The following is a 12,839-nucleotide window of genomic DNA, read 5'->3' as shown; positions in this document are numbered from 1 at the left end:
AGACAGCAAAGACGAAGAAGAAGAAGAAGCAGCCAAATAAAAATAGAGAGAGCAGAAGAAAAAAAAAAACAGAGATAGCGAAGAAGTCGAAGAATTAAAAAAAAAAATATATATAGAGATAGCGAAGAAGAAGAAGGAGAACCAACCTGGTCGACGAAGGGAAGAGAGTCTTCTTGCTGCAAGATTTTTTCTTTGAAGATTAGGGATTCTTTCAGTCATAGATAGATTTTGGGCTGGATTGTAATCCTATGTAGTTGTACCTCATATGAAGGTAGATCAAAGGGTTAGATTTCAATCAAAAACAAGATTTAAAAAAACAAAGAAAGCCCCATAAGTGTTGCGCCTTGTGCCTTTCATCACCTGCCCAAGTCGCTGCCAAGGCGGGCAACTTATTGAATGCGCCTTGCCTTGGGTGGTTTAAGGTGCCTCCCTTGCACCTTGCGCCTAGGCGCGGCTTTCATATTATTGGTAATTTCTTATATATAATTTTGTTATATCAATATTTATTTCAATTGAAACATGTTGCATATATATATACATATATAAAATTACGTATTATGCTAAGTATAGTGAATCTTATAGTTCATGATTTGATAGGATTTGCGATTTACTATTTTAGCTAAACAATTCATCATTCGATTTGCTATTTGACAACAATAGTGGAGATAATGGAGAAATGGCCCTTCATTGAGCAGTATGACGAAATAGGATTTATATTAGCTGATCCGATGTAGTTGGGAGAAGGCGTAGTTGAGTTGAGTTGAGTTGAGTTGATGCGCATGCTCTGTAGTTGGTGGGTTAATTGTTTTAACCCCGTAAGTGTTTTGGAAGTAGTTGAGTCTTAAATAGTTTAGGAAATTTCTGTTTTGTATGATTTGGGAAATCATTTTCGTAGTAACTGTTGACTCCCATAAAAGCAAGTTCCTTGTAGTAAACATATTACAAGTTGATTCATGAATTAACAAGGTTATACAGTGCATGCGTGACATAAAACAGTCATGTGTGTTTGATTCATTATGAGTGGACCTTTCTTATGCCACCAAACACACATTTGCAAATCGATTTGTTGATGATGGTTTACCCGGTGCACTGAAATGTATACCATGTCTATTTCAACGGTAAGGCTTGCTAGTAGCATACATATTGCGCGGGTTCAATTCATGAAAACAGCCCCCCCAAGCTCGCTTTAACGGGAGCCTTCGTGCACTGTGCACTGGGTCATCATTTAAAAAAAAATAAAATCTATTTCCTTGGTAATTATAGTTTTTTCTGTATTTGGTGGATGTTTGTAGTAATAATGTTTACACATTCCTTTTGATAATGTTGACATTAGGCTTTCATAGAAAACTTATCTTACTGTTTGTTGTCTGAAGTTTTTTTTCCCCCCCTTGCAATTGCATTTTTTTCCCCTTTTTATTTTATTTTATTTTATTTTATTTTTATTTTTATTTTTTTTACAGCTGTAAGTGATTACAAACAATCCCTTCAGTTCCAAAATTTAAATGAGGAGAAGCAGAATATACATTTGGAGGTTTGTCGGTTAGGAAATGTTATTCATTACCCACATTATTGTTGTGTTTTTCCTTTATTTTTTTCCCCGTCAATTGAAGATAAGCATGCAAACAGGTCATTAGAGGTGGTAGAAGGTTGGAGATATCAATATTTGATATTGTTGTTGGTGATGTTGTACCTCTCGAAATCGGTGATCAGGTGAATGGCATAAATTTCCTATTCTTATTGAGATTACACAGGTCAATTTTTGATGCTTTTATTGACTTTGACATTTTGAACCTTGTCCCAGGTCCCAGCTGATGGAATTTTAATTTTTGGTCATTCTCTTGCAATTGATGAATCAAGCATGACAGGGGAGAGCAAGACTGTATGCTATCCCATTTATTTTATGGTGCTATGTGGTTGTCCTAATTTTCATTTTCTTAGCATGATCTCTTTTTTGGCAGGTTGACAAGAGCTCAAAAGCTCCATTTCTGATGTCTGGATGCAAAGTAGCTGATGGTTGTGGCACCATGCTGGTAAAAATTGTTATACTCTTTCCTAGCTGCATCTGCACCGCAGTGAAAACGTATTTTGAATCCAGATTGAGATTTTACTGTCATAAAATTCAAAGAAAGCTGCAAACTAACGAGTTTAAGTGGAAAATAACAAACTGGGGACTTTTAGTCTATTAAATTAGTCTTTGACAAAAATGGTTTGGTGTGAACCCAAGACATGGTGGCTTCCTCCAAAACAAACTGTGAGGGGTGGTTTTACAATACTCCTTCGCCCCAAGCAGACCTTTGATGGATCCTTGCTCAGGTACCTGAAACAAGTAACACTCCGGTCGCGAGTGGCAGAATTAGTACTCCGACGGTCAAGTCAGATATTGGCTCATAGAGAAGATAGGTTAGGAGTTGAGAGAGTAGAGTTTGGGTAATTGAGCATACCTTCCTTCTTCAAGCTACCTTCCTTATGTAGAGGCCTTGTGTAGATATTTCTTCACGTAAATTGAGTTTTTCATTATTACTATAATGTCAGGACCCATGTCCCTATTACACCTCCGGAAATGGACAGCTTGGGCCCACTTTGATTGGGATAGTCTGCCGAACTAGCCCTTGTAGTCGGCATGAATGCTCTTTGATTGTCAGCAATTGTTTTGTTCCTAGTCCATCAGGCTACATCACTCCTATCTACTGCACGAGTGTGTAAGCTCATAGAATATCAAAAAGCTCCCTCAACTTCCGATCATTCGGCTCTCTTCAGAGGGTGATGTCCAAAAGGTAATATCCTAATCTATCAAATGATAAAACTCTTACCCAATCCCATCCTACTGGAAATCACGTTACAGCTTCTATAACTTCTTGACAATCAAAGTCGGGATAGTGAATAAAAATATAAATATACGGAAATACTAGAACAAGGTACTTTTAATCAAAGTTAACACGGCTCCCATGGATGAATATTACCTTTCCAACCAACCAAGTACTTGTGTGATCTCTCTATCACTAAATCCTGGACTGACCTTGCTTTGAAAGCAGATCCTAGTGTGAGATCCAAATAGGAAGAGGGAAGAATAGCAACCTTGCACCCAAGAATATCAGCTAACATATCTATGTTAGAGCTTCTCTAGTGGCTAGCTATGTGGATTGTTATTTCTAAAAAATTGTAGGAAGCTCAACTTTTCTCCCTTTAATAGCTAGCTATATGGGTTGCTATATTTTAGCATTGTTACATATTGTGCAAATTTGGCACAAGGCTAAGAAGCAGGAACACAGACACGGATGCGAACAGGCCAATTTCATAAAAAAAAAAAAAAAAAAAAAAAAAAAAAAAATGGGGACAAACGTGGTGGGGATTCAAAAATAATATATATATATATATATTTATTTTCTATGTAGATTAATATTAACATTACAAATAATAAAAAAATAACAAATTCAATATTAAAAAAACCTCTCATAAGTTAAATTTTATCATTCCTCTTTTATTTATTTTTGGTGTGTGGATGATTTATTAATTATTAATTTAAGCGAAAAATAATAAACATTTTATATCCAATGTCAATCAAAAGCATTAAAGAAGAGGAAAAAAACTAATTGGTGTGTCCCTGTCAAGCAATTAATTAAATAAACATGTCCATGTGTTCGACACTGATATGACAATTGTTTTGAAGTGTCGGTGCTTCATAGGCACAAGGTTTAGCTGTAGGTAAATTTTGAAGTGTCTTTTTGTCTCTACATCTCTCATGGTGGGACCCACATATAGCATTTTGTGAGAAAAATAGAAGAAATAACATTTGTACCACTGGGGCAACATTGCTATAACATAACATTTTATCACTATTCATCACTAATAAATAGCATTAACTTGGCATTGATTATTGAACCATTGGAGATGCTCTTAGGCATCTCCCCGATTGGAATAATGCTAGATTTTCTTTGATTCACTTTAATTTTGAAACTACCTCAAAGCATAGCAACACACAACGAGGCTAACCCTACTATTGAGCCTTGGCTCCACGAAAAATAGTAGTATCATCAACATAAAGGAGATGAGAAACCACAACAATGGAGCCATCAAACTGAACAACCCCAAATCCTTCAAGAAGGAGATTGGAAACCACAAAGGGGGAGCCATCAAACTAGCCAACCACAAATCCTTCAAAAACACCACTTACATTGCTTTCTCCACCATTTTATTAAGAACCTCCATAATAAAAATAAACAACAGAGATAATGGATCACCCTCCTCTCGATGGGTGAAAGAAACCCCTTGAAAAACCGTTCACTAGAACTGACAACCTGACAATAACTCATCCAATCTGTCCATTTCTACCCACACTGTGATATGCTCCAAACAATAATGAAGTTCCAACTGACATGGTCACAAGTGTTTTTCAATATCCACCTCACAAATAAACCCAGGTTGATAACTCTTCTCAATCTAGAATCCCCCACTTATTAGCCAACAAGACCTCGTTGAAAATTTTATTGCCCCCCCTCCCCCCATCCAAAAGCATTTGGAGACTGACACCACTGAAGACAACACACGTCTTTGAGCTGTAGCCCAGACTATTGCCAATAACTAATAAGCCCCATCAATAAGATGTGCTAGTTTACTCCTTTTCTGTTTTTGTAAAGTGAAAAGTTTGTTTATATATGTAAATGCAGAGTCACATCTGGTTTACCTTTTCCCAGCATCTAGCATGTTTTGTTACTTATTAATTCTTGGTTGGCTTACTTTGCTAACTCACATGTTTATTTTTTTCTAGGTAACAAGTGTTGGTATAAATACAGAGTGGGGATTGCTAATGGCGAGCATTTCAGAAGACACTGGTGAAGAAACACCGTTGCAGGTTAGTTTGTACACAAATGCTTATTTTCTAGTGTGGTTTATCAACAATAGTTTGTTACTTAAGCTCTATGTTGTGAATCATTATAATAGGTACGATTAAATGGGGTTGCAACATTTATTGGCTTCGTTGGACTTGCAGTAGCTATAGTTGTTCTGCTTGTCCTTTTGATAAGGTAATTGCAATCTTAGTTGTTGAGTTCTCTCCTCAATTCTCTATTTCTCTCTAAAAAACAAAGTTTGGACTGGTAAAACTTATAAATTGGAGTATCTGCAGATACTTTACTGGACATACCAAAAACACAGATGGAACTCCTCAATTCACGGCTGGTCAGACTAAGTTTAGTACTGCCATAGATGGAGTTATTAAGATTTTCACTGTTGCAGTATGTGCCGTTTTACAGACATAATTTGTAATTAGTATATATTCATATATAGTTATTTTGAGTATTTGACTAATACCTGAAGGAATTTTAGGTCACTATTGTGGTTGTTGCAGTGCCTGAAGGGCTTCCCTTAGCCGTTACCTTAACGTAAGTTTGACCTTCTTTCAGTCATTTTGTTGTCATTCTAATTTTATTAACTCATTTCAATTGATCAAAAATATTGTCAAGTATCTGGAGTTGGTTGGGCAAAATTGGTGTTAGGTAGAGCTTCTCTTTTCTTGCCACTCTCTTTTTGAAGTTTATTGGAGGACGTGTCATTGATTCCTATTTTTTCCATGTTTTCTTCTAAGTTACTTTAGTCCTTGTAGCATCTTCAAGTTTGACAATGTCATTGCTTACTGGGGCCATCATTAGTTTTGCTGCATATTTCCTGCTCATTCCAGCCTCTTTTTTACTATCTAGTTCAAAGATTATGCTACTTTAATTTCTTAAAGTGCATTCCCCTACCTGTATTACAGCCTTGCCTACTCCATGAGGAAAATGATGTCAGACAAGGCCTTGGTATGTGTGATTTATCTTTTCTTTGAGTCGCTTCATATGATGTTGATATTCATACATACACACATAAAATTACATGTTTAAATGTTTCACAAATATTGAACTTCAGGTCAGGAGGCTTTCTGCCTGTGAAACCATGGGCTCTGCTACTACCATTTGCAGTGACAAAACTGGGACCTTAACGTTAAATCAGGTGGGTTAAATGCTGTTACTTTGGAAACATCTAGTGCTCAATATTCCAATTCCATTGACCCATTCATTGTTTGATTTTCTGGTCATTGAGTTCTTTAATTTTTGAATGCACTTGAAGAAAGATCTTTGCCTCTTTAATCTTCTACTTCATCAGTGTATTACTTTGATTCTTTAACATGACAAAAGTAGGAAAGGTCCTAGGAAGATTATAATCAAATCAGATATTCCTATGCCTTACTGGTTTAATTGGAAGCCAATGTCAAGTGAATATTTAAACATTTTGTTTTGTTTTGTTTTGTTTTATGTATTTACTTGTATATTATTTTATGTGATGCTTGTTGAGTTTAGAATTGGGTGATAGGTAACTGAAAGTGCTACTTTTGGTTTGTTCTTCTTCTTCTCCTCTCTCTCTCTGTGTATATATATGATCTGGGGAGGGGGAGAAGATTTAGATAGAAACCTGTTTTCCCTCATTGTCATTTTGTAACATTTTTATTATTGTACAGATGACTGTGGTTGAGGCCTACGTTGGTGGAAAGAAAATTGATCCTGCAGATAATGAGGCAGCGTTGCCTCCTATGGTTAAATCTCTGCTCATTGAAAGTATTGCACAGAATACTACTGGCAGTGTATTTGTACCTGAGGTGAGTAAAAGAAATATGTATCAAGTTTGTTTTGGACGAGTGTACTAGGCTTTCCATCTCCATTACATATCTAGATATTTACGTTAATAATAAAAAAAGAAATGCACCATTCCATGCTATTTATATCTTCTGTAGTAATTTCTATAATAATTTGGGAATAGGCTATTGTAGTTGGCTATTTGGCTTTTTACGAAAAGGCAAAAAAGTAGAGAAAGTGATGTGATGGGTGTTTTGTTTTATTAGCTATTTTAGCATGGGATGGGCTATTTTATCTCATCCCAAACACCCTCCTAATACATGTTGAAATGATATCTACTCCGGATTTCCAATAATTTCATCTAATTTCATTTGAAAATGATCTTGATATAATTTCGTATAGTTCTAACAGAATTCATGGTTTACAAAATTGATGATATTTTCTTTTGTCTGGACTTCTAATAGGATCATCCTTATTCCTTTCAGACTAATCTGCCACTAAATATGTTCTGTTTTAAACTGACCTTCGTTTAAAATATTATTTGGTCTTTTTAAAAAAAATTTCAACAATCTAAATTATGTTCCACATGATTCAATTTTTTTTGGGATTATCGAGTAAAATAGACTGAAGGGTGGGCCTGGCGTAGCGGTAAAGCTACCCCGAAACAGCCTCTCCACTTGTGGGGGTTAAGGCTGCATACATCAACCCTTCCCCAGACCACGCTTAAGCGGGAGCTTCGTGCACTGGGTATGCCCTTTTTTTATCGAGTAAAATAGACTATATTGACTATAATTTTGAGATGTTATTGGAACAGAGAATAAGCTGCGATGGTCTGTGCTTACATTGACATTTTGTGGAATATTTGGAGGAATTTTTTTGGTGTGAGATTGTTCACTGTTTTAGGTTTGAAAGTTTCATTTCAGTTGGCATTAAGTTTGCAAATAAAAATACAACTTTTAGTAGTCTAAAGATGGTACTTGCCATGATATTAATGCTTTAGTGTTTTGAGGTAAACCTTCTTATAGGAGTTTGAACATTTGACAAAATCAAAGAAATGTCAACGCTTACCATATTTGCTGTCTTGGTGTCTTTTCGGTTGTATTTATTGGCGAATATGGGTATGTCAGTAGCTGTGTTGCATTGATCCTACAAGTAGGGAATATGCTTATGATATGGCCTTATAAGGTGTTGAACGTATCTACTGCCAAAGTGCAATTGACATTCCTGATGATAGAAAGAGAGAGATTTACTGAATTTCTTTTTCAATAGTTCTAGTGTGGAATCAGTTTGATGGAATGCATGCTGTTTCCTCATTAAATGTGTTGTTACCCAAGACATCGAAAGAAAATTATTGAAGGAAAATTTTTAGTCGAATATTTTTTTAGTTGAGACAGTTGGATGCATAGACTCACAGAGACGAAGAAAAGACAATTTCAAGACTGTTGGCGTATTGTCAAGCATGATTTGATGGAAGTGTTTAATGAATTTTTCAAGAATGAGGTTGTCAATACCTGCACAAATGCTTGGGGTAAGAGAGAATTCCTTGAAGATTGGTGATTTCTGACCTGCTAGGCTAATCACTTGTATAAAATTTTAGTTGAAGCGTTATGTTTGAGGTTGAGAATGGTTTTGAGGGATATTATCTCTTCTTGTCATGGTGCTTTTGTTAAGGGGCATAAAATTTTGGATGTATTTTTGGTAGCTATTCAGGTGGTAGAAGAGTATAGAGATAAATATGAGTTTATTTTCTATGCAAGTTTTGAAAAACTTGTGATTTTGTGGTGTGGGGTTTTTGGGATTTTGCCACTTAAAAGAAAGGGGTTTGAAAAAAGATGAATGAAATGGATTCAAGAATGCTTGTCTACTTGTAATTTATCGATTATCATTAATGGTAGTCCTAGTGATTCTTTTGAGGCTTCTAGGGGTCTTAGTGTGATAATATATCAGTGTATATATTGCATATATTCCGAGATTGTGTAAATATTCTGTGTAATTAAGTATTGTTTGTATTTCCTTTTTAGTCATAGGGTTAGAGTTCTATATAAGATACACTTTGTTTTACAAATTTACAATACAATTGAATACATAGATTATTCATTCAGAAATCTTACTTTGTATCAGTCGTTCTCTGATTCGAAACCCTAGAGCTGTCACCATTGTTTTCTGGTTCATGCTCTCTCTATCTCTCTCTCTGATTCACTCTGGTTCATATTTGAAGCCGAAAGTATCCGTTTGTTGCCATTTGTTGGTTGTCTTCTTTCTTTTCAGTGCTTCGACTTGTCTCTTTAGGGCTTCAGCTCGTCTTCTGTCCTTGGTTGCGATTTCTCTTTGGTTTTCTAGGAGTATTGTGATCAAGCTCTCTAATTCTCTATCTCTCTCGCGAAGTGCTCTCTGTCTTCTCTAATCCTTTAATTCTTTGGTTCGTGATCTCTAGTCACGTATGATTTGCCATCCCCTAGTTTGGGTTTTGGGTTATTTTGTTCTGTTTTGGGCTTATTACACTTAACCCCTCACTTTTTTTGTTTATTACAATTCGCTCCATTAGTTCTCTTCTCTTTTTCTGGTTTATTACAACGTCAAAGGATAAAATTCAGGGCATCAAATGCAAACTTATCTGTGTGACATATGCTTATTGGTCTAGTGTTATGAAGCATTTTCATCTTGGTCGAAAAAAATGGAGATATGCTTTTGGTTTTGTTTCTCGTCTATTAGACCCGAAAAAAGATGGATATCCAACTACTTGTGACACTTGGGATTGTGATAATGTCCAAGTTCTTACCTGATTTCACAACTCAGTAGAAGACCGTATTGAGATGATGTTTTCCAAATACAACACTGCCAAGGAGGTATGGGATTATTTAGTGGGCGTGTATTAGTAGTCTAAATTTGCCAAATAGTATGAATTGGAATCAGCTATTCAGGGTGCTCGTCAGCGAGATCGGTCTATTCAATATTTCTACATTGATATGATAGGTTACTAGGATTAGTTGGCTCTCATGGAGCCATCTAGCCTCAAGGTACTTGATGATTATTTACAGTTCCAGAAGGAAGGTCATTTGGTGCAACTCTTTACGTATCTTTCTCCTCAGTATAAGGCTATCCGGGATGGCATTCTTTCCCGTTCTTCTATCCCTTATGTGGATGCTATAGTTTGTGATCTTCTCTTCAAGGAAACCTTCTCAAGATGGTCAGTCAAACTTTATCTCCATCTGTCTTCTTGGCTCCTACTCTATCTCCACTGTTATCAATTCCCTCTCCTCATCAGCTCCATGCTAAGAGCCCCTGGCTTCAAATGAGTGTGCTTTTTGCCATTAGAGGGCCCATTGGATGAGTGTGCTTTCATTAATAGATGAAGCACATTGAGATTGATTGTCACTTCGTCCGTCAGTATCTACAGTCTAGTTGTATCTCTCTTCCTTTTGTCTTTTTTGCTTTGCAACATGCTGACTTCTTGTTCATTCAGAAATCTTACATTTAGACCCCCCTTGTTTACTTTAGCGATTGAAGTTTTGGGGTGAGTAACTGACAAGGTTGAGAAACTAGGTTTAGTGGAGGGTTTTTTGATTAGTTGGGAAAGTCGTTCAATTTCTCATTATAGTTTCATCTAACACTATCTTTTACTCTTCTGGTGACAAAATTAAGGTAGTTAATCAACTATCTTTCCTATGAAATTTGAAATGATATCCGGGTTGTAGGTGAATATGATCGAAAACTCCATTGTTGGAATTAATATCTCACAAGTTGGATTACAAAGGGTGGCTAGACGTCTAGGATTCCCCGTTTAGTCCTTGCCTTTGAAGTATTTGGGGCTTCTTTTGGGAGGTATTTGAGAGGATTGCTAAGAGATTCGAAGGGTGGAAAAGTCAATGATATCTAAAGGTGGAGGATTAACCCCAGTTCAGTTTGTTTTGTGAAGTATTCCAATTTACTATTTGTTGTTGTTTAGAACTTTGGTTGGTGTGGCTAATAAGACTGAGAAAACATGAGGGTTTTTTTTTTGGGCAGTGACAACAAAAAGAAAGATTACTTGATTAATTGGGAGGTCGTTTTTGTTTCGAAGAATAAGGAGGTTTTTATTTGGGGAACATATTCCTTGAGAATATTGCTTTGTATGGTAAATGGCTGTAGAGATTTGGCACGGAGCGTAATTTATTATGGCATGTTGTTGTTAACAGTAAACATGAGTGTTGCTGATGAAAAAAAAAAAAAGAAAAAGTAAATATGGGATGCAGGATAATGTTTGGGACTCTCTTGTGGTCAATTGGACAAGTTTTCGATTTCCTTTGATGTCCATTTGTCAAGTTTTTTCTTGTTTCTCTCGACTTATTTGTATTGTTATGGATAATGGGGAGCAAATTCGTTTTTCGGGAAGATGTGTGGAGGGGTGAAATTCTTTTGATCATTTGTATCCCAGTTTGTAATGGGTAACACAATTCCATAATGCATCTATTCCTTCCATGTTTCCTCTCATTCATTTTTGAACGCTTGGAATTTCAACTTTTCATGAAATCTTAATAATTGTGATGTAACTGATCCAGCTTCGTTGCTATCCATTCTTAAAGGTGTTTGAGAAATGCAACTATTGATAGAAGATTGTGGTCGTTCATATGGCGGTTTCTCTTGCAAATCTTTTTTTCGATCTATTATTGATGAACCCAATGTGCCACTTTTTATCCTCACAAGATGATTTGGACATATGTACCACTTAAAGTTCAAGTTTTTGCTTGGTAAATGGCTCATAAAAAATTAAATACCAAGGATAGGATTGAGAGTAAGGGGCCAATTGCTATTTACCTCTACAAGGTGTGTTGTGTCGGGGGTAAGAGGAGAGCATTGATCTTCTATTTTTGCATTGCCCCGCAGCTCTTGGCTTACGGAATAGATAATATCAGTTAGCGGAGATGGATTAGCTGGGCCTTTTCTCTCATGTCTAGATGCTTACGATTGATTACATGACCATTGATTCTAACCAAAATATTCAGGCTCCTTGTAGTTATATGGTATTTGCCCTCATATGGGTAATATGGTTGGAATGGAATGCAAGTGTTGTTTAGGATAAGCGGAATGATATTGGATGTTTATGGGATAAGAAATGTTATTTGTGTTCTTTGGGTTTTGGGTTTTGGTGTTATCTTCCTTTTTAAGGGAATTCCTTTTTTTGGTTAGTGGGGATTGGAGGGCAATCTGTGAGATGTGATTTTGACTTTTTCGCTTAATTTTTTGTCTTTTAATTTTTTTTTTCTTATCGGACATTTTATCTCTGTTGCATTTATTTATTTATCCTTTTTCCTATCTATCTAATAATATTTTCCTTGTTGCTAATAAGAAAACGGCACACCTGATAATGTTGTGTCTATTTTTCTATTTATCTAATAGTATGTTCCTTGCTGCTAACAAGAAAACGGCACACCTCATATGTTGTGTTCTGTTTTTCTGTCTATGAAATAATATTTTCCTTGTTGCTAATAAGAAAACGGCACACCTCATAAAGTTGACTGTGTTTCAGACGTATCACTGATAGTCAACGCACATATGCCAACATGTCAAAATGTCCTCTTTTTTGTCCTTTTGTTTTGTTTTGTTTTTTTTTTTTTTTGAAACTGGACATACTTTGCAAACTTGAGGAATCCATACATCTATCACTTGGACACGTGTGAGAAATATTGGTCTCTTTGCACAATTTGGGGGACAATGAGTAAAATTAAATCCCCATTTATTTGGAAACCTAATGTCGAGCAAGTTCCAATTTATTTTTTAGTAGGGTTTCTTTAATGGACATCGGTTATGAGACATCCTACTTTTTTTCTTTTCCTCACTCGTTCAAATGTAGTTATGTATAATTTGGTTCTCTATTCATATGATAAATTGTAAAGAAATTTGTATATTATTTTCATTTATATAAATGTAAACTGATATCTATTTATCAGTGTCCCTACCATGTACATGTCTGGATATTAAGAATTGTTGGGTTTGTTGTTTGTATTGTGTTGTATCCTTGTGGTATGCCCACATCCGCTCTTCTTAGGGTACATGACATTTTAATTTACTAGCGGTATGAAGATGGGCTTTATTCATGCTGATGAATCTAATCTAATTAAATACTTCCAAAAACTAGAGATTTTAAGATTGTGCACTAACCGTTAGACATCAATAGCATATTAGCATCTACTCTAAGACAGGACTCAAACGAAACAAACTACGCCTTGTGTCATAATCAATTTAAATCAGCTACATGAC

General features: G+C 35.8%; 1 protein-coding gene across 35 annotated transcripts in view; it reads left to right on the top strand.

Moving 5' to 3' along the window:
- Window positions 1-12,839, top strand: part of ACA10 (autoinhibited Ca(2+)-ATPase 10) — a 150,812-nt gene that overhangs the window by 90,099 nt on the left and 47,874 nt on the right. For all 35 annotated transcript variants that reach the window (XR_014349619.1, XM_082903498.1, XM_082903507.1 and 32 more), the window contains 11 exons: window positions 1,461-1,531; window positions 1,627-1,710; window positions 1,802-1,879; window positions 1,959-2,030; window positions 4,766-4,849; window positions 4,939-5,021; window positions 5,123-5,231; window positions 5,323-5,378; window positions 5,750-5,792; window positions 5,899-5,982; window positions 6,488-6,625. Coding sequence is in view for 34 of the 35 variants with exons in the window: in XM_082903498.1 (XP_082759624.1) it covers window positions 1,461-1,531; window positions 1,627-1,710; window positions 1,802-1,879; window positions 1,959-2,030; window positions 4,766-4,849; window positions 4,939-5,021; window positions 5,123-5,231; window positions 5,323-5,378; window positions 5,750-5,792; window positions 5,899-5,982; window positions 6,488-6,625 (902 nt within the window). In the remaining variant the exon portion in view is untranslated. The remainder of the gene's footprint in view (window positions 1-1,460; window positions 1,532-1,626; window positions 1,711-1,801; window positions 1,880-1,958; window positions 2,031-4,765; window positions 4,850-4,938; window positions 5,022-5,122; window positions 5,232-5,322; window positions 5,379-5,749; window positions 5,793-5,898; window positions 5,983-6,487; window positions 6,626-12,839) is intronic.

This window comes from Camellia sinensis, chromosome 13 (assembly GCF_055761805.1).
Source record: "Camellia sinensis isolate YWXY chromosome 13, ASM5576180v1, whole genome shotgun sequence".
NCBI classification, from domain to species: Eukaryota; Viridiplantae; Streptophyta; class Magnoliopsida; order Ericales; family Theaceae; genus Camellia; species Camellia sinensis.
Note: the sequence above shows the minus strand (reverse complement) of the source record. Positions and strands in the feature narration are given on the sequence as shown.